At 39.3% G+C, this 22655-nt stretch overlaps 4 protein-coding genes across 6 annotated transcripts; all 4 read right to left on the bottom strand.

Moving 5' to 3' along the window:
- Positions 1 to 1001: 1001 nt before the first annotated feature.
- On the bottom strand, positions 1002 to 3039 carry LOC122050906 (serine/threonine-protein phosphatase BSL2 homolog). The gene is made up of 6 exons (XM_042611775.1): positions 2247 to 3039; positions 1917 to 1977; positions 1649 to 1727; positions 1435 to 1514; positions 1266 to 1360; positions 1002 to 1160 (listed from the first exon to the last, which is right to left on the bottom strand). Exons 1-6 carry the CDS (start codon positions 2602 to 2604, stop codon positions 1057 to 1059), a joined length of 777 nt encoding a protein of 258 aa, XP_042467709.1. The 5' UTR covers positions 2605 to 3039; the 3' UTR covers positions 1002 to 1056.
- Positions 3040 to 5815: 2776 nt separating this feature from the next.
- On the bottom strand, positions 5816 to 10587 carry LOC122050907 (nuclear transcription factor Y subunit A-7-like). Of its 2 annotated transcripts, XM_042611776.1 has the most exons (7): positions 10399 to 10587; positions 9782 to 9974; positions 9583 to 9700; positions 9160 to 9275; positions 8989 to 9057; positions 7774 to 7914; positions 5816 to 6625 (listed from the first exon to the last, which is right to left on the bottom strand). In XM_042611776.1, the coding sequence occupies exons 2-7, from the start codon at positions 9857 to 9859 to the stop codon at positions 6212 to 6214; spliced, it is 936 nt and encodes a 311-aa protein (XP_042467710.1). In that variant the 5' UTR covers positions 9860 to 9974; positions 10399 to 10587; the 3' UTR covers positions 5816 to 6211. The 2 variants fall into 2 exon arrangements, with proteins under 2 accessions (XP_042467710.1, XP_042467711.1); XM_042611777.1 differs by lacking the exon at positions 10399 to 10587 and having other exon boundaries at positions 9583 to 9708; positions 9782 to 9920.
- A 1662-nt stretch (positions 10588 to 12249) lies between these two features.
- Positions 12250 to 16507, bottom strand: LOC122050908. 2 transcript variants are annotated; one of them, XM_042611778.1, is made up of 4 exons: positions 15898 to 16507; positions 14781 to 14927; positions 13776 to 14435; positions 12250 to 13563 (listed from the first exon to the last, which is right to left on the bottom strand). In XM_042611778.1, exons 1-4 carry the CDS (start codon positions 16228 to 16230, stop codon positions 12508 to 12510), a joined length of 2196 nt encoding a protein of 731 aa, XP_042467712.1. In that variant the 5' UTR covers positions 16231 to 16507; the 3' UTR covers positions 12250 to 12507. The 2 variants fall into 2 exon arrangements, with proteins under 2 accessions (XP_042467712.1, XP_042467713.1); XM_042611779.1 differs by having other exon boundaries at positions 15888 to 16022.
- Positions 16508 to 19533: 3026 nt separating this feature from the next.
- LOC122050909 lies at positions 19534 to 20977 on the bottom strand. The gene is made up of 6 exons (XM_042611780.1): positions 20768 to 20977; positions 20461 to 20684; positions 20090 to 20360; positions 19914 to 19991; positions 19755 to 19816; positions 19534 to 19657 (listed from the first exon to the last, which is right to left on the bottom strand). Exons 2-5 carry the CDS (start codon positions 20682 to 20684, stop codon positions 19769 to 19771), a joined length of 621 nt encoding a protein of 206 aa, XP_042467714.1. The 5' UTR covers positions 20768 to 20977; the 3' UTR covers positions 19534 to 19657; positions 19755 to 19768.
- Between the last annotated feature and the right edge of the window lie 1678 nt (positions 20978 to 22655).

The following is a 22655-nucleotide window of genomic DNA, read 5'->3' on the forward strand; positions in this document are numbered from 1 at the left end:
TAAGGTAGGAAGTACTATTATTATATTTTAATAAAAGCATTAGTTTATAATTATATGATCCATGTTGTAACTCAGCAAGCAAGCAATTTGTCATGTTTTTCATCCAACGTAAAGTATTGATAAATATGTTCCCAAGAAGGACCCTTTTCAGATCTGCCCATAAGAGATATGTTCTAAAACTGCTATCGTGAATATTCTTTTCAGGCGCACATACAGGAAACCATTCTCCACTTGTTCATTTGTGCACCTGCCATTGGATATTCAGCTACTTGTAAGTTGTAACTTAGAATTTCAAAGGCATATGGGGATTATGTGATGGGCTGATTTGATTTCTGAATTCTGGTTTTGCAAGAATTGTTTTTGGAGAAACCAACAAATACAGACTAGAGTGGAGGGAGATACATTAAGCTAATTATATGGAACATGCATACTATATAGATCAATGTCTTTGAGTCTTATCTTCCTCAAAATAGAAAACATTAAAAGTTAATTATAAAAGATGCTTTGGGTATTATATCAAATTGATATGTTCGTTGAGCTTAAACGATATTTAAAAAGGACTATGCTGCAATAATCCATGAACAGCATAAAAGTTACAGCAATAGAATTTTCTTAGACCAAAAGAACCAATATGGAGGAAAAGAAATCTAAGCATACTAACGATGAACCAAAAGCCAGCATAACTTTCCAAATAATGGTTGGACTGATAGGAATTAAACAGATCTATGCAAACAACTTAATATCTACTACTAAGTAGATAAAATATACAATAATTCACTTTCTGTATATAAGCATCCTATGATCTTATTTTGAATCACAAATTTTATTGTTTCAAGCATTTTTGTGAACAAATAACAAAAAATGGATGAAAGGGAATGCAATAAAAAAAAAAAAAAACACCATCATCAGCTAGTAGTGTTTGTCCGACCATTTGGGGTCTGCTACAAGAAAAGAGCATCATTAACTAAGCAATTTCAAACACAAATCTGTGATGTAACTACAAGTTGTCACTCAATTAGAAGTTGGTTACTTGGTTTAAAGTCCCAATTAGTTTACTCACATGCATGGGGGTGGACCTTCACCTTCGGGTTCCAACTTCCTCCATTCATAGGGTTTGGCAGCAGTATCTAGGGCCCAAACATCAGCTAAAGGGTGTTTCCCTGACAATAATGTATTGTTTCTCATAAGTTGAACCATGAATGATTGGATGCATATAGTAATAGTTGATAAAACATGTTTCTACATACACAAGTAAAATGTCCTACCATCATTTCCACCAATTGTCAATAGAAATCTCTGCCCAACTAGAGCCATCACATGACCATAGCGTGGTCCTGGACCAGGTCCTTGAACAACAACCCTATATTCAAGAATGCCACTTAATCAAAAAGTTGACAAGATAAATAACTAAGTTTACTGGATTAGATAAATAACCTATGCCACCGTGGCCGCTGCTGAGTCAAGTCCAGAACATGAAGATCCTCTGCTGACAAACCATTAGGACCAATCCCACCCTAAGAGATTAAAGAAATATCTACTTCAAAAACTAGCTTATTTTCCATAAACAAATTTAATTTAGTTAAATAATCAAAGAGCGTATAGTATATAAAGAACCGTGATGCACTAGAACATACATATACATGATTACCTGGATTACCACCATAGTACCCACAGAAGTTGCAACGTGTGCAGCCCTAGGTGAAGGGGGTTCTCCAAGAGGTGTCAGCCTGAGAAACACAACTGCATTATGCTCTTAAGCTAAATAATATCAACATATTGCTTAAATTTGATGGAAAAGCTCTGCCCAATAGTTGTTCTCATAGAGATTGTTCTTAGTATCAGATAAGTGAAATCAGCTAAAATATTATGCCATATGATGTAAAGAATATATCAATTAGCACTCTGTTAAAGAATACCTTGTCCATTTGTTAGTTATCACATCATAACAATGAACATCAGCCGTTGCACCTGCAAGGCCTGCAATGGAGAAGCAAAAAAAGTATTTGAAATAATTCAATCTTTCATCCATCTCAAAGTAGCTTAATTCCATCACAGTGGTTCCTCCCCATCTTCTTCAATTATCCCGAATAACTAGGATGTGTTTCTAAGAGATCAATGAAATTCAAGACATAGCCTACATAATTGTCTATGTTTTGAACACAAGCCAAGACTTCTCAGTATCAAGAACGCATTAGCAATCCGCACAACAAGAATTTGAGATTAAGACGACAAGGGGTATCGCTTACGAATGCCAGCATTTGCTGCCGGAGATGGTGGGGCCGTTGAATTGCCCTCGAGCGCAGTTGCACCTCCAAAGAGAATAAGCCGCGGCCCTATGTACCCAGGTGTTCCCTCCTCCCCGACACCAGCTACAGCCGTAAGCGTGTGACCGCACCTGGACGTCGGCCCGTCCTCCTCCATCTCTATGATCGCATTCACCACCGAGTACCTCGGCGCGGGCCTCGGCCCCACCACGACCGGCTGCGGCTGCCCCGCCTCCTCCGTCGGAAGCGGAGGCGAGGCGGTCCCATTCTCGAGGTCTTGGCGGGTTCCCGCCGCCGGATCGCGGTCCTTGTCCGTCACCATCGAGGGATCGATCTCCATAACGGCGGAGATACGGCAGCGCCGCGACCTACGACTCGGTCCAACCGTCAGGTATCGTCCTTGGCGCGGTAGGCATCGCCGTCCGCACTCGATGAGGGTGTTTTAATTCAGCCCGACCGCCGTCGCCGGAGACTCCTAATCCCTCGGAGAAGCTCGCGTTGGCCGGATCGAGGCGGAGAAGCTTGACGATGGAGAGGAGTAGGAACTAGGAAAGGAGGTGGATCGCCTCTTCTCTCCTCGCTGGCTTCGATTCCCACCACCGATCGCTCTCTCTCTATTCTCTCTCTCTCTCTCCCGAATCCGAATCGGAAGGAGCGGAATTATTATTAGGGAAATTAATTAAAGCGGGCGAAGATAAATGAGAGGAGGAAGCAGGAAGAGAACCCTCCTGGCTTTCTCTCGTGTTGATCTTTTCTTGATTTTTTCTTTCGCCCTTTCTTCTTTTAATTTCTAATTTCTCCGCGGTCGTTGTTTCGTTATAATAACAAAAAAAAATCAGGTTTCGTTATAATAAAAAAAATCAGTTATTAGTTACCTACTGTTATATCACAATCTTTTTAAACATGCTTCATTTTATAAACATCTTGCAGACTTTGAACAGAAATATAGAAATGTTATGTCTAATACATGATGAGATAAATTTCAAATCGTTAATTTCTGAATATCGATCATTACATTAAAGATGTCATGCACCCACTCTAAGAATCGACCATTACGTCAAAGGCGACTTTCCTCAATTTACACTCTCATAGACTTATGCAAAACTTGAGATCGAGCTTAATCACCCATTACAATCATGAACTTGTTGTCCTTTATTTTAAGGTTTCCTACAAATCATTAGATAGTCATACACATTATTCTCGATGATATTGTCCACGAGAGTAAAATAAGAGCTTGCATGGTTTAAGGAATAGAGATAAGGAATGAATAGAATCAATATTTGTTTGGATTACAACAATAGGGACGCTGGTTTAGGAATGGAATGTGATGGATGGAATCATCATAATGCTGAATAGGAATACAAGATAGAAATTGGATAATAACTCATTCTCATGTATCTCCTTCAACGAAGTCATACCTATTTTCATCAATCAAAATATTCCTTATTCCAAAAATACCCTAAAAAAAACTCCTTAATATCAAATATCAAAATATATTTATTTATTTTTTTCTTTCTTCATATCACTTCTCCTCTCTCATCATATTTTCTCTCTATTTTATCACTTCTCTCTCCTTAATCTCTCTCATCACACTTTCCTCTTTCTCTCATCCCACTTTCTCTCTCATCATACTTTCTCTCCTCAATCTCTTCCATCACTCTCTTCCTTCTTTTTCTCATCATACTTTCTCTCTCCTCAATCTCTTTACTCTCTTCTTTTTCTCTCATCATACTTCTCTCCTCAATCTCTTGTCACACTCCCTCCTTTTCCCTCAACACACTTTCTCTCATCATACTTTCTCTCCTCAATCTCTCTCACACACTCCTCCTTTTTTTTCCTCACTTTCTCTCATCATACTTTCTCTCTTCAATTTCCCACCACACATCCTTCTCTTTTTCTCATCATTTTCTCTCTCATCATACTTTCTCTCTCAATACTTTCTCACCAATCTCAATATCACACACTCTCCTTATTTTTCTCATTACATTTTCTCTCTTCATCCTCTCATCATATTTCTCTCTCATCTTCTCTCATCATGCTCTTCTAACACTCTCTTTTCTCATTTTCTCTCAAAGACACTTTCTCTCTTTTCATTCTTTTCTCATAATACTTCTCTCTCATGAGACTTTATCTCATCATTCTCTCATCATATTTTTCTCTCATATTCATCTTCTTTCTATTTTTTTTTTCTTATTTTCTTTTATGGTAAAAGAAAATTTGATTTATTCCGATAAATATGCAACTAACCACCTTTAAGAGCGATATTGTTGCTACTTATTCATATTCCATATAATGATTCTCATTCTGATTCATATTCCTAGGAAAGAACCAAACGCCTCCTAAATAAGGGAATGATTCATTATTAGTGGGTAATGGCTTATTCCGGTGTCCCACCCCTTCAATCACCCATTCCTGTATTTGCAGCAATCACAATTTCTCATTAATACCAAAAATACCCTTAACCTAATTCGCATTTAACGACGCCAACGCCTCGATGCTCAACGACGCCAACATTCGCCTACGGCAGGCGGCGCCGCCTATGCCTTCCGCAGGCCCTCTTCGCCGAGCCACGCCCGGCGACCACTCGCTGACACACTCCCACGCCGTCGCCGAACACACCGTCTCGCCCGCCCACCCGCCCCGCCTCCAGTTCCTGCCGGCGCTCGCCCACAACGTCGCCTCCGGTCCACTCCTCCACGCCTCCATCAACGGCCAGCCCGCCTTCCACACATGGCCCCGCCAAGAACACCTTCGCACCCAGGGCCCACACTCGAGGTCCCGCCTCGCCGTCTGACGCCTGCGTCCGCTAGCCGCTGTCTCTCCACACACGGCCGTGGTCGGGCCAGGGTATCGGCAAGTGGGCGTGCGCTTCCCGCTCGCGCCTCCCGCCACCGCGCGCCGAAGCTGCCGCACCGCTAACGCCGCCCCGAGAAGCTCGAGTCTCATGAGGCATCGTGGCAAGGCTTCCTCTTGGCCTTATGGACCTGTCATGGGATTACCGAGGTATGAGGTATTGACCAGGCGGACTTGCGGCAATGGAGTCCTTCGAGGAGTGCCTCGGTGTCTCACTAGCCTCCCGAGATGCCGGAGAGCTTCCGACTTGCTCGAGAGGGAGTTGCTTGCGGAGAGCTGCTGGAGCCTCGTGGCGTTCGTGCGCAGACGCAGTGGCGAAGGGAGAGAGGGAGGCCGACGGTTTGCGGCCGAGACGTGAGGCCGTTGCCGACGTCATCGATGACTTGAAGGCGATTAAGATGGATGCCGGGGGGCACGCAGAGAAATGGGGTACCTAACGTGGAAGGATAAAATTGAAATTTATTTGATTCCCAATTATAATCATATTCATTCCAGATTTTGAACCAAACGCTGATAATGCAATCCTAATTCTCATTCCCATTAACTCCATAATCAAACTCATTACCATTCCGATTGATAAATTTAAATCAAACGCCCCCTTAAATATTTCACTTGTAATCTCTCACGACTCTATCTTATTGATGCTTTACATAGCACTCGAGTTCAACTTGCGAGAAGAAACAGAAACAAAAAGATTCAAACACAAAGATCCAAACCAACTTTTTTACAACCTCAAACATTTTTTACAAACCAGTAGAAAATCAAACAGCAATGCCAACTTCACAACACACGACATTCAACAGTCCAAGCAAACAAACACAACTCCAAAAGCACAAACCATGAAGTACTTAACTACTACAGATTTCTGGTTCAGCCACGACAGTATCAGTTTCTACAAACTTTAAGGAGGTGCAAAGAGGACTTAGCAATCTTTTAACCCTTTAGGTGATTTCTCTCAAGTCCTAATGAAGATTCATAAGCCAAGAATGAATTGCCTTGAAGCAACCTTGACATCAGGTTGCATGAAGCACAGGAAGGGAAATGACCAAATGCTGCAGTTCGAAACGGCCCTCCTGGGTTTCATTTTACTTCCATCAGACCTTGAGGAGGCCACAGCAGCCATCAGCTGCTGCACCCCACTTGCCATGGGTGATATTGTCTCCCTCATGCACTCCATCCATCATGTTTGAGAGAGATTGGAAGATGGATGGGCGTAAGTGCCCATGGATGTGATATTGTTCGACATCTTCCTGAGCATAAACACTGCTCACCTCTGATCCTGTTATATGTGAACCACCACTTGCTGAGTTGAGGTTTAAGCTATCAGACTGCAGGATTTCAGAGCTTGGAGATGTCACAGCAGCAGTTGCAGAAAGCGGAGGTGTCTTCCCCTTGGGGTTGGGATTGTTACCCTCAAGATTGCCGTCTTTTTTTGTGTTCAAAAACCGACCACCACAACCTCTTACACGGCGCATTGCATGAAGGTGACGGGATTCATGCAGATATGGCTGCAGAAAACTAAACTGAATTAGGATAGAACAAGTTATTGGGCATATAAACCACTCATTTCATAGTTTGTAACTAGCATATTTAAGAAACCATTAGTTATTGACAACATGATGGTAATGGGAAAAAAAAACATTATAAAAGGAACTCAAGATCATGATTGCAAGTGTCAATTTGTACCAGTCAGCATGGCTGAACCGATCGACCTACCTAGATCAATGTTGTGTTGGCAATGGTAAATTTCATTATGAAGCACATGTTGCTACACTTTTGTTAGTACTGATTGCTCAAGACATGCTCGACAAAAATTTTAATTGAGTTACTACCTAGATTTATATTGGAAGCAAGCAAACTAAGTAGATGAAGATTAAAGGATTGAAACCCATATGAGTAATCTCAGCACGTTGTTGGTCAACATGAAATGATACCGAAATTGCAGCATTCCACTTGAGGTTGAAACTTTAGCATGGAACAATACAATCAAGGTTCAAAATCTTGAGCCATGTTAGAGTTTCAAAATCTATTTCGGCACCATGTCGGTGTTTCAACATATGGTATCAGTGGAGAATTGTAAGGGAAGAAAGAAGACTAAGTAGCTAAATGTGAGAGAGAGAGTGAGAGAGAGAGCGAGAGAATCTTATACCTAACTTTACACTTTATGTTTCATTTGAAATGATACAGTTTTGACATTATATTGTACAGACAAAAGCTTTAAAAAAATAACAAATATTTTTCAATTTATCTTAATGCATTTTGTAGCATATTAAAGAGTCTTGAATGTACATATTCATCAACATGATTGGCACAGTGACATAATTAAATTTTACATGCCAAGGGATGAGTGCCGAGTAGTACCAAATTTTAATAATTTATTAGAACAATACATTTTAACTGTCCAACACGGTAAGAGATGTCAAATAATGACTTGAATAATCAAGTAAGTGCACTAATAAGAATAGTCTGCACTGCCAAACTTCACTTCTTTTATGGTTGTAAGGATGAGTCACCAGTCAATAATTGAGAACCATTTCATAACAATTGTATGAAGCACTTTAACAAGAATGGTAGGGTTCGCTGAAATTAGTTTAGGTAAGGATTAGTTGTTTGAATGTTCATACAATAGAGTATAGCAGTAATGGTAAAGGCATACCTTACGAGCTTTAGCTAATTTGTTCTCTTTCGCAGCCTTTGCACGAGCTCTACGACGACGAAGAATTGCATTAAATTGCTTTGCATTTACAAATATTGGTCCTTCAATAGACACATCCATAGGCAAAAGCATGCGACCATGCTGAAAAATGAAAACAACAAAATTATGATGTTGAACTTCAAATGCATGAATTACAGTGATTTTTGAGAATTTTCATCGAAAATTAGAAACTGTTATGTGCAATTAACCTAAAGAACCTGAACTGAACTAGAGAACTGTAACCTACATAAACTCGGGATGAAGTGTCAATGTAAATCAAACTTAAACTCCATATTATCATATAGGATATTTAGAAGATCCACATGATTACTATCCTTAAAAGCATATGCAGTTTGATAATTGTGTCAATCCTCAGTGATTTCTACAAAAGGTGTTCATTCGCTAAATCCTTGATTTTGCATCGCCTAACTTAAACATTTATTAGTCATCTAAGTACATGTCCATACTATCTTAAATGCATCTAAGTACTTCTATTCAACATTATATAAGTGCATAATTTAAGGTGACCTGAGTTCTAGTAAGTAGTTAAAGCAGTCTTTAGCCTTATCCTATGGTATCAAAAATAGTTGTGATCCCAACAACAGTTTTTTTAAAAAATAAACTCATGTGAAAAGTTAACAAAATACTATAAAAAAAATACATATGTGACATTTCTCTTTAAACATCTCTAGAAAGAAACAATGCACGGGGATAAGCATCGAATAGATGATATGAATGGCAGAACATATTGCTAGCCTAGCATCTAATGAGAACCAAATACCACTAGATAAACTCAGTTCTTGCTATACACAAACAGGTTGTTCCCAAATGACAAGATCAGAGATAATTAACACTTGATTCTTGCTTAGAGGCAAAAGGATAGTTATACTTCGCAGTTAATTCTTGCTTATAGGCAAAAGGACGGTGATAAATAATACTATTTTGTTCAGTTTCATAACTAACAGTGAAACTTCAGTTTTCAAGCTCATAAACAAAGTAGAAAAAGATTGTGAACATTGGAAATCAGTTAACCAATCTTTCAACTAAATAATTCTAAAAATACCAAAAATACTAAGAAGTTGTGTATTTGTTCACTCTTATGTTATTCGTCATGGGAACTAAGCAAAACGAAATCCCTGTTGTCTTTAGAACAAGAAAGAAAAATAGGAAGCAAACCATTGTTTGAGCACCATATGCTGAATATAAGCCATAAAACTGATCAGGACAAGGATGAGTAGGACAAACCTGCACAGAGATAAAAAATTGGAAGATGTTTGTATTATGATACTATTCAAAACAACTATTTAATCAAAAGGAATTATAGCATGACAAAAACAAATTACCTACCATAGATAGACCAAGTCCCTCATCGAATTGACTTGGATTTTCAGGTAATGATGACTGCAGAGGAAAAGGAACAAAGTATTGCTGAGTCTTCTGCTCTCTTACTGAATCCTTGACAGCTAAAGGAGCAAAAATACAGTAAAAATCATATTACTAGGCCATCAGTAAATAAATAGCAAGAAGGTTGTACAACAGCCCTACTAACTTGACATAACAAATCTCTCAGAGATATAAATAAGGAAAGTTATTACTCATCAGTATTTCACCAACTAAAAACTATAAAGGAAACAGTTGTCTTTCATATATACATAAATGAATTACTAGGGATAATTGGGAAATCTGTCATTACACTCTTGTCCCCAATTGAGCAGGTTTCAAAAGAGGAGAAATCATGTCCCCTAATGGATATGTAGCAGCAAAAATTACCTGGGAATACTGAGAACCTAGCAGCAATATGGTCATCCTTCTGTGGGATTTCAAGCCCCAGCCCTGACCCCTGCCTTGGATCTACAAAGTGATTCATTCTTCCAGGCACGGCAGGAACCTGATCCTCTCCATTGATATGGCCGACATTTAGAGACTTCGGAAGATTAAGAGGTTCTAACCAGGGAGGTTGAGATCTTACCAACCAAGGGACCAAAGTAGCATGGAATGTCTGTTGCTGATCAATTCCATAATCCTTGAAGAAAGGTGATGTTTGCATCGTGACAACTTCAAATACCAAATAAACATAAATCTGAAGCCCCAAATCTATTGTGCACCACGAACACGAAGTCCAATCCCAACTATGCTAGGATCAATTGCGGTCATCCATCACCCTGCAATTCGAAAATCAAAGTTTTAAATTAAAACCAGACGATGAATTAAACCGTTGAGAGTGAAATGCGGCCAGCAAACAAACGACAAGAAGCCGCTGGCACCGAGAAGGAAACATAGTTTGAAAGGAACATCATCAATCAGGGAAGCAATAACCAAACCCGGACAGATCAGCATCAGAACCCCTTCTTTACGAAGGAAACTAAAAGCTTTCTCCAAAAGGCGGTTTCAAGCTTTCAAGCTGTCGCCGATGGATACAAACACCCAAAAAAAAACCTTTGAAATTTCCAGTTTTACTATGAAAACTCATACGAAACTGATGCAACGAAAGAGAAATCATCCCAAGGAGGATTTTTTTCCCCCCACTAATCCGACGAAATATCAACGCGGCGCAAAGAAATCGAGGAAGCGGCAAGAAGGACTCACAGGAATCCAAAACGGACACGGAAAGCGCACACTTTCGTCCCGGCGCAGAGATTGGAGAGCAATCGCTCAAATTCCATCCAGTTTAGCCGCCGTCGGGATCCCCCAAGACATCTGGAAAAGTGCGGCGGAGGCGGCCAATAGCAGAAGCAGGAGATGAGCGAGCGAGAGAGAGAGAGAGAGGGGGGGGCGTCAAAGCGAAGCATGTTACACGGATATATAGAAGAACCAACGCTTCGTGTCCTAACAAGAAGCCTTTTGGGATTAATCAATATTTAATGGTGGATTATCGCATGGATTACCCACCACTGTCCACTAAACATCTTTTTTTCTTATCTTTTCAATCACCTTTTTCTTCTATTTTTAGCAGTGTCCGGGTTTCTTTAAAGACAACTTGGATTAGGTTAGTGCAGTGTAATTTGTTTAATATTAATTAATTAGTGAGCTAATTAAACGACAAGAGAAAGCAACCCCATAATCCATTTCCCTCTCCCACCAAAAAAAATGAATTTTTATTTTATTTTGTTTATTTAAGTCAATAATATCAAAAAAGATGATTTTGAGCATGATTTAATGATTAAATTCAAAGTTGGATTATAAATGATGTTTAATTGGTAAGAGATTATTTATATTTGTTTCAAATATATAAAATTAAATAAATATGAACAATTCAACGAATTTATTTATAACTTACGGTTACACCTAATTTTGCATCTCTTTATCATGACTATATTTCTAACTCCTACTGTTGAGATTATTTGACTAAAATTTATTTATTTATTTATTTTCTGTCTGTGAGTATTTAATTAATTTATTTAAATATTTCTTTTGTAAAAAAAATAGCTACTTCTCAATTAGAAACACAGCAAATTAACTACTGCTAATATTTGATTATGCAAATTGATTGATTTTAATTAATTAAACCGAGTTGACTAAATTTGATAAAGATTAACTAATCATATTTTTAATTTCTAGAACTTAGAATGTAAAGGATAGACAATTTGTCACATAAAATTTAATTAATTATAAATATGTTTCAATGGACTGTTAGCCTTTTGAACAATTATGTGACCTCATAGAAGACCTAGTCTACATATCTAAATTATTGAAGAGGCCCACCATTTAGTTCAGGGACCTTGTAAAGACAATTTACTTGAGGATTTTGTTTAATGAAAGATGATCTTGAGCATCATCAAGATTTCATTTTTAGAAAACATAGGGAAAAAAACATTTTCAAATCTTAATGGATATCAAAAATTTATTTATTATTTATATATACTCAATAATAGACTTCCAAAATATCCATCCCGTTTATTATTTATATATACTCATAAATCAATCTCGGAATATTCTCCCTATTTGAATTTTCCTACTCTTCACTTAAGTTAGACAATGATAATTTGTATGCTTAGTTGTTAATGACCTTAACACACTTAATACACACAATAAAAAAAAAATACTAATAATGGAGCACAAAGCTATTTTGAAAATGTCATCATTAATTAGAGGGAGATGATTCACTTCCCAAGGACTAAAGCATTATTAATTAGAGGGAGTAAATGCACTTCCTAGGTAACTACTATATTATTAATTACAAACAGTGGGGCCTATCCCCCTCATGGTCTGATTCTTATGCGGCCACCATAAAAAGCAACTTCGGGTTTATCTCTTCTTCTTCTTTATGTAAATAATTTATTGCAAAAAGGAATTCTCTTACGCGCATAGAGACCGAATCCTTGTTGGATTGAACTACAAATGGATCTTAAGCTTTGGCAATTAAGATTTACCTAATTAATTATATGACATATTTAAATACATATTTATTTATTTATATTTCCCGATCTTATCAATTCATTAGTGTAAGAGCATGAGTTATTGACGCCTAAAATCCGATTTCGTAACTACTACAATACAGACACTTAGACGACTTGATACGGAGGAATAGAGCACAGCTTTACAAAAGCGTGTTCGAAACACAACTCACAGCAAAGTACCTATAGTTAGTTGAAATCTCGAGTGAGAGATGGACGAAGAAACAAATGTTTGATGGCTCTCCGTGCACCTTCTCCTCTTGAGTTCATGTAAGCAGTGTTCTACTAAACGTCATGGATGCTAAATAACGAGTACAGGCGCGGGGGCAAATGCTCCAGCCGGCTGAAGAGGCCATGAAACCTGGCAAAGAGCCTCCTCCGGTGATGCGGAATGAGCATCCAAGCTGAGCTCACCGGCTGACTCAGTGAAGTGGAACTCGACCTGGAGACGTTGATGCAGTAGAGTGGATGACATACGACCTTTCTTGACATCAGCTTGCAGTTCGCGTAACGGAATCGCTGCGAGGAAGCTCTTAATGTACTCCTTGCAAGAACCCTTTCCCCGGCATACCAGATCCCCCTCTACTGCAACATTAATCCTTTCCTGGTCTGTATTCTCGCATTCGCTGTTACCATTCTTGTTGTTGTTGTTGTTGTTAGAAACCAAATGAATAGTTGTGTTGTTGTCGAATTTGAGGATGTAAGCTTGTTGGCATCCCTCGTATAGCCGCTCTCCAAGGGTGTCGATTATATAATAAGCATCGCGTTCGACCTTCAGGATGAAAAAGTGATCGTTCCAGCTTACGATATATAGCTGAGGCTTTGCATCACTGGAGCAGTCAGATCCCGCTCGGCTGATTTCATCCCAGATGCTGTCGAAGGACATAGCTTCATTTAAAAATTCAAAGTCGCTGTCGGCATCGGTGCCTTTAGGATGAAAGAATCCAATGAAAGACTTTGTTGGAGCAACAGCAAGTGGTCTGATCTTAGCTTGAAGAACTGTTTCCAGGTCGAAGTGCTTGTCGGGGAACCGCTCCTGATAAACATGGTTCTCGCAAAGGTTTCTCCACTCGAGAGAGCCTTCTCGGATGAGGCTATCAAACTGAGATTGAATGGGCATGATGTTGTGGTCTGTGTGAAACCAGTTAGCGATGACAGCAACGAGAACCGTGCATGCGCTCTCACCGGAGGCTTGCTCGCTCCTCTGGTCAATGGATGCAAAGAAAACATGGGTGGTGAGCTTCATGTAGCCATCCCGGCTAACTAGTTCCTTTGATTCCCAGTTACCAATCACAAAACGATCATCGCCGAAATCAGATAATGAGTTCAGAGCACTTCCATCATCCCCTTTGTGCCTCTGCAAGAAAATAAACAAATTCTTTAAACTACAAGAATAACAAGTACAAGAATTTAGTCGATATCGAAATATTTGATTATCTATCTCGGACTTTGAGCCAAGACGAACTCATATCCAATTACAACATACAAATCTATAGCGGGTAAACCAAGAGAGCAATAGCTACTCGACGATATCAAACTAAACAGACTTCCGAAGTCAGTGAAACTTACACTTGCAGCGAGAGATTCGTCAGAGGAACTCAACATCCGCCGGTCATAGTCAATGTCATCCCCGCCATCCTCATTTGCTTTATTAAGCAATGGCTCCCCCTTTGGCTTAGGGGATCTGAAACTCAATTTCCTCTTTTTCCATGGAAGAATACTCCTCTTCGACATAGAAAATTCAGGAATAGAGGACGGTCCGTCCTCCACATGAGAACAACCCACATCTGATCTTCGATGATTGTAGTAGACCCAGTCCTCGTATTCTCCGTCTACCATCATCTCGTTGCCAACATTGTTAACATCTGCTAATGTTCCATAACTGAATGATTTCCTAGCACTAGTATCCTCTTTGTTTTCTCCAACTTCATCATCAAGATCATCAGGGGAATCTGTATCGAATGGATAAGTATATTCTGCATCATCACTCCTAGCAGAGCACTTTCCTTCACTACCATCGTCATCTGGACATGTCTTTTTAGATTTCCTAGTAGATACAAATTCTGTTAAAATTTTCACCTTTCTTAATCCAGCTTTAAGAGCAGAGAGTTCATCTTTCTCAGAAGGAGTAGCATCTCCAGACAGAGGCGAGGAGGTATCAGTCGGAGGATTCAGTACAATCTCAGAAGAATCTTGTGGAGATCTCAGTTCTGATACACTGAGAGCCAGCTGCAAAATGAACATATTCATACATCACATTCTTGGTATCTGTAAAATTTCCCTACCGAGATACTTCAGAATTATAACATATGTGACAGAATGATACAAGTTGCCGGTGGCAAAAGGAAAAAGGTTGTACAAACTTGGGGAAAAAACATTATTGTTTATTGAGTAATCTTGAACAGGATACTCGACGCATCCATTATCTCACTTGATTTCTTCATGAAGAAATGTAAAACAAATATCAACAGAATTACCTATCTCAGATAGAACTTGTAGTCAAGAGATTGTGCTCTTCTAGATAGCCTACATCTAAATCATAAAAATCAAAATCTAAAAGGTTCAGTAACATACATGAAGAGATAAATTAGACTCAGCAGCCCCAGGAAGTAACAATGGAAGGTAGAGCTCAGTCTCTTGTTCTACTGAAGTGAGTTCTGCTATGTTCAGTGACGCCACACCAAGCACAGACTCCTTGGTCTTCATGTTTTGGTTGGAAACCTAGAAGGAAAATCAGTTTAGCATCTCTTCATAAAATTCACAAATACAAACAAGGAAAGAAAAGACACTAAAAATGGTTTTGCTTAAAGGCCAAGTAAAATAACTGCCAATGTTAATCTCAAATAAGGACGAAAAGGATTAAGGTATGTGAAAGAGGTAACGTAAAGTATCCCAACTATTACGAGTATGACAATGCTTGTTGTTGTTCTTCTTGTTGCTATTGCGATCCCATGAACTACTCAGCTACTTCTGTCAGTTATACACCTTCAGATAATTATTGACTTTTAGGCAATTAACTATCACAACTTTATTTCACTGCATTTTCTAGCTACTTAAGAAGAAGTTAGACATTCCGCATTGTTTCAGTATCAGTTTCGATATAGGAATTACTGTCTAACTAATGTGTTACATAAATTAACAGCCATTGAGATGAAATGATAAACACAATTAAAAGAGTGAAGCCATGAATTCTCAATTAAGGGAAGCCAATAAGAACACATGCAGCAGAAATAAATCAATAATTGGAAGGAGAACAGGAATCAGCTAAATAATTGGAAGGAGAAAAAAGCAAGAATAATTCACACACACAGAGGAAAAAATTAGGATCAGCAGGTCTCTCAGATCGCCCTACATCCAAACATACATGAAATTAAATGACTACAAACTAAAGAGGAAAAAAACTGAAAATCCTTTTAGAGAAATTCAAATCAAAACTTTGATAGGACTAAATAAAAGATCTAAGAGAATTTTAAAAGCCTAGACATCAGAGAGATATCAGAAACTACAATACCCCAAACCAAAGAAAATCAGGCAAATATGAAGCACAGTTAACAAGATGAAGCTAATCGGTAAATTGTTAGGGTTCATAGCACCCAAACAATAGTACTAATAGGCCCGAACTAGGAATCGAACTATAGAAAGATGCTACGTGAATAGAAAGTTAGAGCTTCAAGGACTGACTTCGACTCACATTGAACAGAGAAAAAACGACCTCCCAGGGATGGAAAGCGTTCTCCTTTTGAGCTGTCAAGGTGCAAACGGTCTCGAATTCCTCATTCCACTCCACCATACCCCCATCGCTCACCTCCTCCTCCCTCGTACGGTTCCTCTTCGCCGTCCTCCTCAGCGAGCTCAGAGCCAGCTTCGGCCCCTTCCACCTCACCTCCGCAACAATCTTCCTCCCCGAATCCGCTGCCTCGTCCCCAGCACCGACCCCCTCAACTCTCTTCACCACCAGCTTCACCTGAAACTTCTTCGACAATAACGGCGGCCACGGCCTCCACCGAATCATCCTCGACGCCATCCCGACGCCGATCCGACACCTTCAGATCCCACGACCCAACAAATCCCGCTTGGAAACCCCCGATCGCCACGGGAACGTCGAATCTCCACCAAAATGAGCCTCCAGACCAAAAGCAAAACGGCGACTTGGTATCAAAACCGGCGAGCCAGTGGATCGATCGACGAAGAAAGAAACAAAAGGAAGACTTTTGGCTCAAAATCAGTGGAGAGATCGAGTAAACGGGATAGAGACCAGAGCAAAAGAGCAGCGAATACACCAACCCTCGCCATGGATTTTTGGCCTCGAAAGAAATATATAAATAAATGAGGGGTTTCTCCGAAGTGGATGCCGGCGTTACGCTGTCGTGAATAATTTGTTACTCACGATGGGAAAAAAAAAACTAACGGTTGTCAAGGCTAACGGTAACTGAATAGTTGTCCTAAATTCCCATTCTATGGCCCCTGAAATTGGATAAAATTAAGCATTTAAAAGCCATTAATTATTGCGCACAAAAATGAAACATAATTAATGTTGGCCCCAGTCGATCGGCTGAATAGGGTTGAATTGTCTGAAATATTAAAATATATTTTTCGATCTTTCAATTCAAGTTAGCAACAATAGTATAAAGTTAAAATTAAACAATAAGAAATTAAAGAAAGAGACATCAGAATTTATTTGATTACAATTTAGGTGGTTATTAATTAAGCCAAATGAATATTCTTAAAAAGTCTTCTTCACTGAAGGCGGAAAAGACTCTTACACTCATTAATAGCTCAGCCTCTTACACTCTTTCCTAGGTCTATGAGTCTTTTTATACCCTTTAGAAAACCTTTTTCGTAGGCTGAAGGCACTTTCCATAAGAGTGGAAGGTGCCTCCAGCAAGGTAAAAGATAAAACTTTATCCTGGTCGAATGCACCTTCCATAGCCATGGAAGACGTCTTCCATGGCTAGTTGAAGGCGCCTTCAGCCATTGAAGGTACCTTCTGCTTGAAGGTCGTGGAGGTGCCTTCAATTGCTGTTGAAGGCGCCTTTAGCAGTTCCATAGCTCCACTCTAGCTCTTTCGTTGCTCCGATCGTCTCGGTGATTTCGGCCAACGAAATAGAGCTCACCCGAACTCAATTTTCAACATTATCCTCGATCAGCCTTCCTCCCCGGCTTCTCTTCCCTTGGACCATCGCTCGCATCCTTCTCGTTCGTCGGTGTACTTTTCCGCAACACCTAGTCCCTCAGACGCACCGAGCCCGTCGGCTCTCTCTCGTACCGTCCTTCTCGCTAGCTGCGTCTTCCGCTCGACTTTCTGTACACCTAAACTCCTATACACTTAAACACAGGGATCAAAATATAATAGAACATAACCTAACTTAATTGATGACACTTAAAATAACCATGGGATTCCAACAATTAACATTAAATACTTAATTAATGAAAATATATAAATATAAATTGCATACGCTATCTTTAAACTACTTTTGTGTTTATTATAAATAACTTTATATATATATTTTTTTTATAAAAAGGCATTTAATGGATTTTCATGTGGTGCTTACACTTTGGCAATGTGCCATCAAACGTCATCATCTCACATCAATAGCATATCCACTAGAATCAAAAACCATACCGCATTTGAGTCAAACTCACCGCAACATTCACCAAAATTTAAAAAAAAATAATTAATAAAAAGAGAAAGAATCCTCAAAATGCATGAGGTGACAAAAGCATATGCTCAAAAGGTTGTAGTAGTGAATGATGATGATGGGATGTTGTATATATGAGTTTGTGTTGATCGAATCACCAAACGTTTGTAGATATCATTGCCTTTGCGTGAAATCAAAGATTTCAATTGCATGATTCTATATGTAGCACATGGTTCATCATGTACTTATTTTATTTTCTAATAACTAAAAAAAATTATAAGTCCTTGTTTTTTACACCAATATATTATAATATTAATGAAAGTATCAAATGAAATATTCGCATATTTATTTAGACTGATTATTCTCCAATTTGGTAGATAAACAAGTCCCTTGCACTTGCCACTTACTAATCCCATCATTAAATTACCTTTTTTAATAATGGTTTGATTTAATATTTATCAATTAAACAAAGCTAAATCCCTACACTTTCTGCGAATGCATCATTTTATGGATAGAATTAAATTTATATTTTTGTTTTATTCTTATTTCAGAGCTAAATTTTGCAACTTCAAATAGGCCTGTCTTAAGAGTAGTGGACGTAGTATGCATATCATAGTCATCTTTATCATGATCATTATCTTCTTCTTCTTCAAACACTTATAAAACAATTAAAAAAAAACATTTTGAGTGGAAAAAAAAAAAGAAAAACATACTGTTTTATCAAAAGACCAACTTGAAATCATGAACGTAAAGTTTCCTGTTGAGCCGTTTTATTTCAAGAACTATTTACAGAAATTTTAAAAAAAAATGTTGTTTACAAAGGAGAAAAGAGAGGGAGAGCAAGAAGAGATGACTCGGAGAAGAGTAAGGCGATCTCGGGAACTCTACCGGAGTCCGTCCGCCGAGCCCGGAGCCACCGCCCACTGCCTCCGGTGCTCCGCGCTGTCAGCCGACGGCTCCACCACGTCGGGTGCAAACCTCACCTTCCCCCTCTTGCTCTCTCGATCTGACCAAAGATTGGATTTTTTTTTCCCTTGATCAAGGAAAAGCGGGGCAAAATGCAGATTCCGCGAGCAGGGAAAAGGATCAAAATTTTGAATATTGAAATGCGCACTTGCTTACCGATCTCGTATTCGAACTTCTTGATCAAATCGGAGGCCAGGCGCCTGTGGGCCTGGCAGGCAAAGAGGGCGACGCCGCCGGAGACGGCGACGACCGCCACGAGTCCCACACAGCCTGAGCTCTCCATGCTCGATCGAATCGAGACCGGAGATGAGATCGTGAAGTCGACGCCGATCGGAAAATGCCAAGAATTTGGATTGGGAAGTGAACTGGGTTGGCGAAGGACTCAATGCTGCGTAGGGAAGAAGAACAGGGGAGGGAATTTAATGAATCAACGTTGATTTCCACCGAAATCACATTATTCACACCCGCTACAGCTTACCCAAACAGATACCTGCCTGTTCACTGATGAATACTGGCGACTCAAGTATGGGGCCCGTGATATTATTTATCATCTTGATTTAATCGAATTAAAAAAATCCAGCAACAGTTATTAATTGACGGATTAAATCGGGATAAGATTGACTAAACTCTTTTAGTTAGAAAATTAATGAATAAATCAAGAATTGTTATCTTCAAGAAAATTAATTTTGAGGTGCTCTAGAATACCTTATCTATCTCAATGCTAGATATAGATTGAGTGCAATCCTTTGCATCAACAAGAAAGTTATCCACAAACATTGTTCAAAGTCTGATTGATACAAGCCTGAACTCATTTCACTTGTTCTAAAAGCTTCCCAACTCGGGCATCTACATGAGATTGAAGCAAAAACAGGAAGTCAAAACATTAAATTTCAATCTGAAAAACTCCAATTCGATCATAATAGATGATAGCAATTAGTATTACCTCTCCCTTTTACTTCATTCTGAGTCACTCTCCATGGACATGGCCTTCAATCCTCTTCTCCTCTGCGAATTATGGAACAGGAAAGAAAAGAAAATGAGATGTGAATGGATGCAGGAACGATACGAGCAAATTGGTTGAAGGTAGAAAGAGAATTTCTACCTTTCTTGATCCCTTCTTCTCCCTGACTACATACCTCTCCTGTGAGAGATCTGACAGCCATGCTCCAGGACTCACCAACTAGATCGAGTTTGTCAAAGAAATTAGAGGAAAAAATCAGATGTTTTCGACTGTTTGATCTTAAAAATCGGATTTTTTTTGAGGGAATGGAAGCGTACGAGTATGCATTTTTGGACGAGCTTGGATCTCTTCTTGGGTCGCTGCGGCAGCTTGCACCCCTTCATCGCCATGAAGTCCTCCTCCTTCTCCTTGTTTGACAGCGAAACGAAGAATCGAGGTAGAGAGGCTGCCGAGGCTCTCTCGTCGGCGTTCTCGCCCTCGCATACCAACGCCGCCGATCCCCTGGTCGTGTAGCAACGGTCATCCTTATCCGGCGACGACGAGACGGATCGGGAGTTATGGTTCTCGCTCCCGGCCGATTCCGACCTCCTGTGGATAAATCCGAGCAGTGGTTACTTCCATATCTCACCGGCGACGCCTCAAACTAGATCAAACCCTAACTTTTCCGGATCAACCTCCGATCTATTACCTGAGGGGATAAAGAGGCGGGTGCGGGGGGAACTCTTGATCTGCGATGCGGCGGACATTCCGAGACGCGATTCCCCTCCGGACGCCAGATTTTGCGGCGGATCCTTTGTCCCTGACCTTGATGCGGCGGAGGCGCTTGCGGCACCCCCATTGCAAGGGGAAATCCGGCTCCGCCGGAGCTACTCCAGCATGATTCGCCCTCGTCTCCCTAGATCCCTTATCCATCTGAATCAAAACAAACAATCTTCAACAAAACCCCAACATAAAACACGCAAATTTCAACAAAGAAGAAGAATCCGATTCCGAACCTAACTGTTTGCGCTCCAAAATCCGATCTTGGCTACAAAGAACAGCGAGGAGATGGCGAAAATTGTACCTCTGCGGATCTCCGAGATTGGAGATCCCGATATTGTGGATTTGGAGAGGGAGAGGGAGAAGGAGAAGTATGATGATGGAAGAAGAGAGAGTTGGACACCAAAACCTCACCTACCCTTCGTCTACCTGATTCTTGTTTAATAAGCTTGTTACTAATTAGTTATGTGTATCTATGTCAATTTTTTTTATTATTGTATCTAAAATTTATGATAAATGATTCATTTTAATAAATTTTTATAATCATTATATATATCAAATATCCTTAAATTCCATCATCTCTAATTTTTTATTATTTTCTTCTCTTTATTCTATTTTTTATTATTATATTTATAGAATGAATGGAAGAAAAGTGATTGAAGGGAAGGAGAGAGATTTTACTGGCTTTTTCTAAATACTCCCCAAGGTTAAATTAATATAAAAAAAAATAAACCCTAAAGTTTCTATTTTGTAATGGATTTCGAAACACACGCCACAATCTATAAATGATAATTTATAGAGTTTCGCAATATGCCCTAACAATATAGTCGAGTTGATATTCAGATAGCAAAATTACTTTATTAGGCAAAGGTCAATTCTGGTGAACTTATTTCCATGAGAATTAAATGTCCTCCCACATAGGACGTTGCTCATTACGTAATTTATGTGGTAAAAAGACAATTCGCTCGCCCCCTAGTGCCCCCGTCAATCCATCCCTAGGCCAACACGGATGAGGTAAATCACGAATGGCTACTAGCTATTAGTGCAAATGGCCAAAACATGGGGGAGGTCATGCTCGGTCACGCCGAGTTTCGACCCCAAAACCTTATGTGGCAGCATCCCATGTCTTAACCATCACACCGCGCCCGAGGGGACTGCTCATTACGTAATTTATGCTCCTACATCTCCTTGTGAGACTAACGATGAGACCACTCGGTGTACATGAAATCACCTTTTTTTACTTCATAGAATATTCAAATCACATACATCAATTTTAAAATAATCAAATTATATACTCAATTCCTATTTTACCTCATCTCTTTCACGTAGCAATCGATTGGTAATAATAACTCGACCGATCAATCGATATGAAACAATATGCAACCATGAATTGGTAATAATAACTAAACCAACCAATCAATTTGAAAAGATTTTGTGGTCATGAATATCAATGGATTGCTACAGTATAACATCGATTGATATGCCCATGATGGATCTAGAAGTTTGGGGTTCGAATATCGGCAAAGTCGAGATAAATACCTTCTTTATGTGTAGTCACTATTCCAAAAGTTAGTAGCCGCCTGTGATTTACCTCCTCCGTGTTAGCTCTGGGACGGATTGACGGGGGCACTGGGGGCGAGCGTATTCACCTTATGCCACCATGATGGATCTAGAAAATCACTCAAAAAATTTGTATTCATCTAAGTTTATTTAATATATCTATACTCTCAAACATTAATGTGATATACTATATTAAAGTAACCATTTTTTTTCAACTCGTTCTTAACATGAAAAATGAAAAATTATGTCAAATGGTCATTATAAGTATTATAATGACGATATTTACTAACTGACACCATTCCTAGGGCCTAACAATATCAAATTTTTGATTTTTTTTTTTAATAGCACAAGTCCATCAATTGGCTTCACCAAAAAATGATTGATGAACTAGAGAATTTCGAATCACTCTAAATCAAAACTTTTATACTTGTCTAAGTCTCTTTAATAAAAACATGCCCTGATCAAACATTAATGTGATACTCACTAATATTGAAAGCAGTGATTTTTTTCAATTTATTCCCAATTTTATTAAGATCCATTATTATTTTAAAAAATAAATAGATT

Source organism: Zingiber officinale, chromosome 3A (genome assembly GCF_018446385.1).
Source record: "Zingiber officinale cultivar Zhangliang chromosome 3A, Zo_v1.1, whole genome shotgun sequence".
Classification (NCBI taxonomy): Eukaryota; Viridiplantae; Streptophyta; class Magnoliopsida; order Zingiberales; family Zingiberaceae; genus Zingiber; species Zingiber officinale.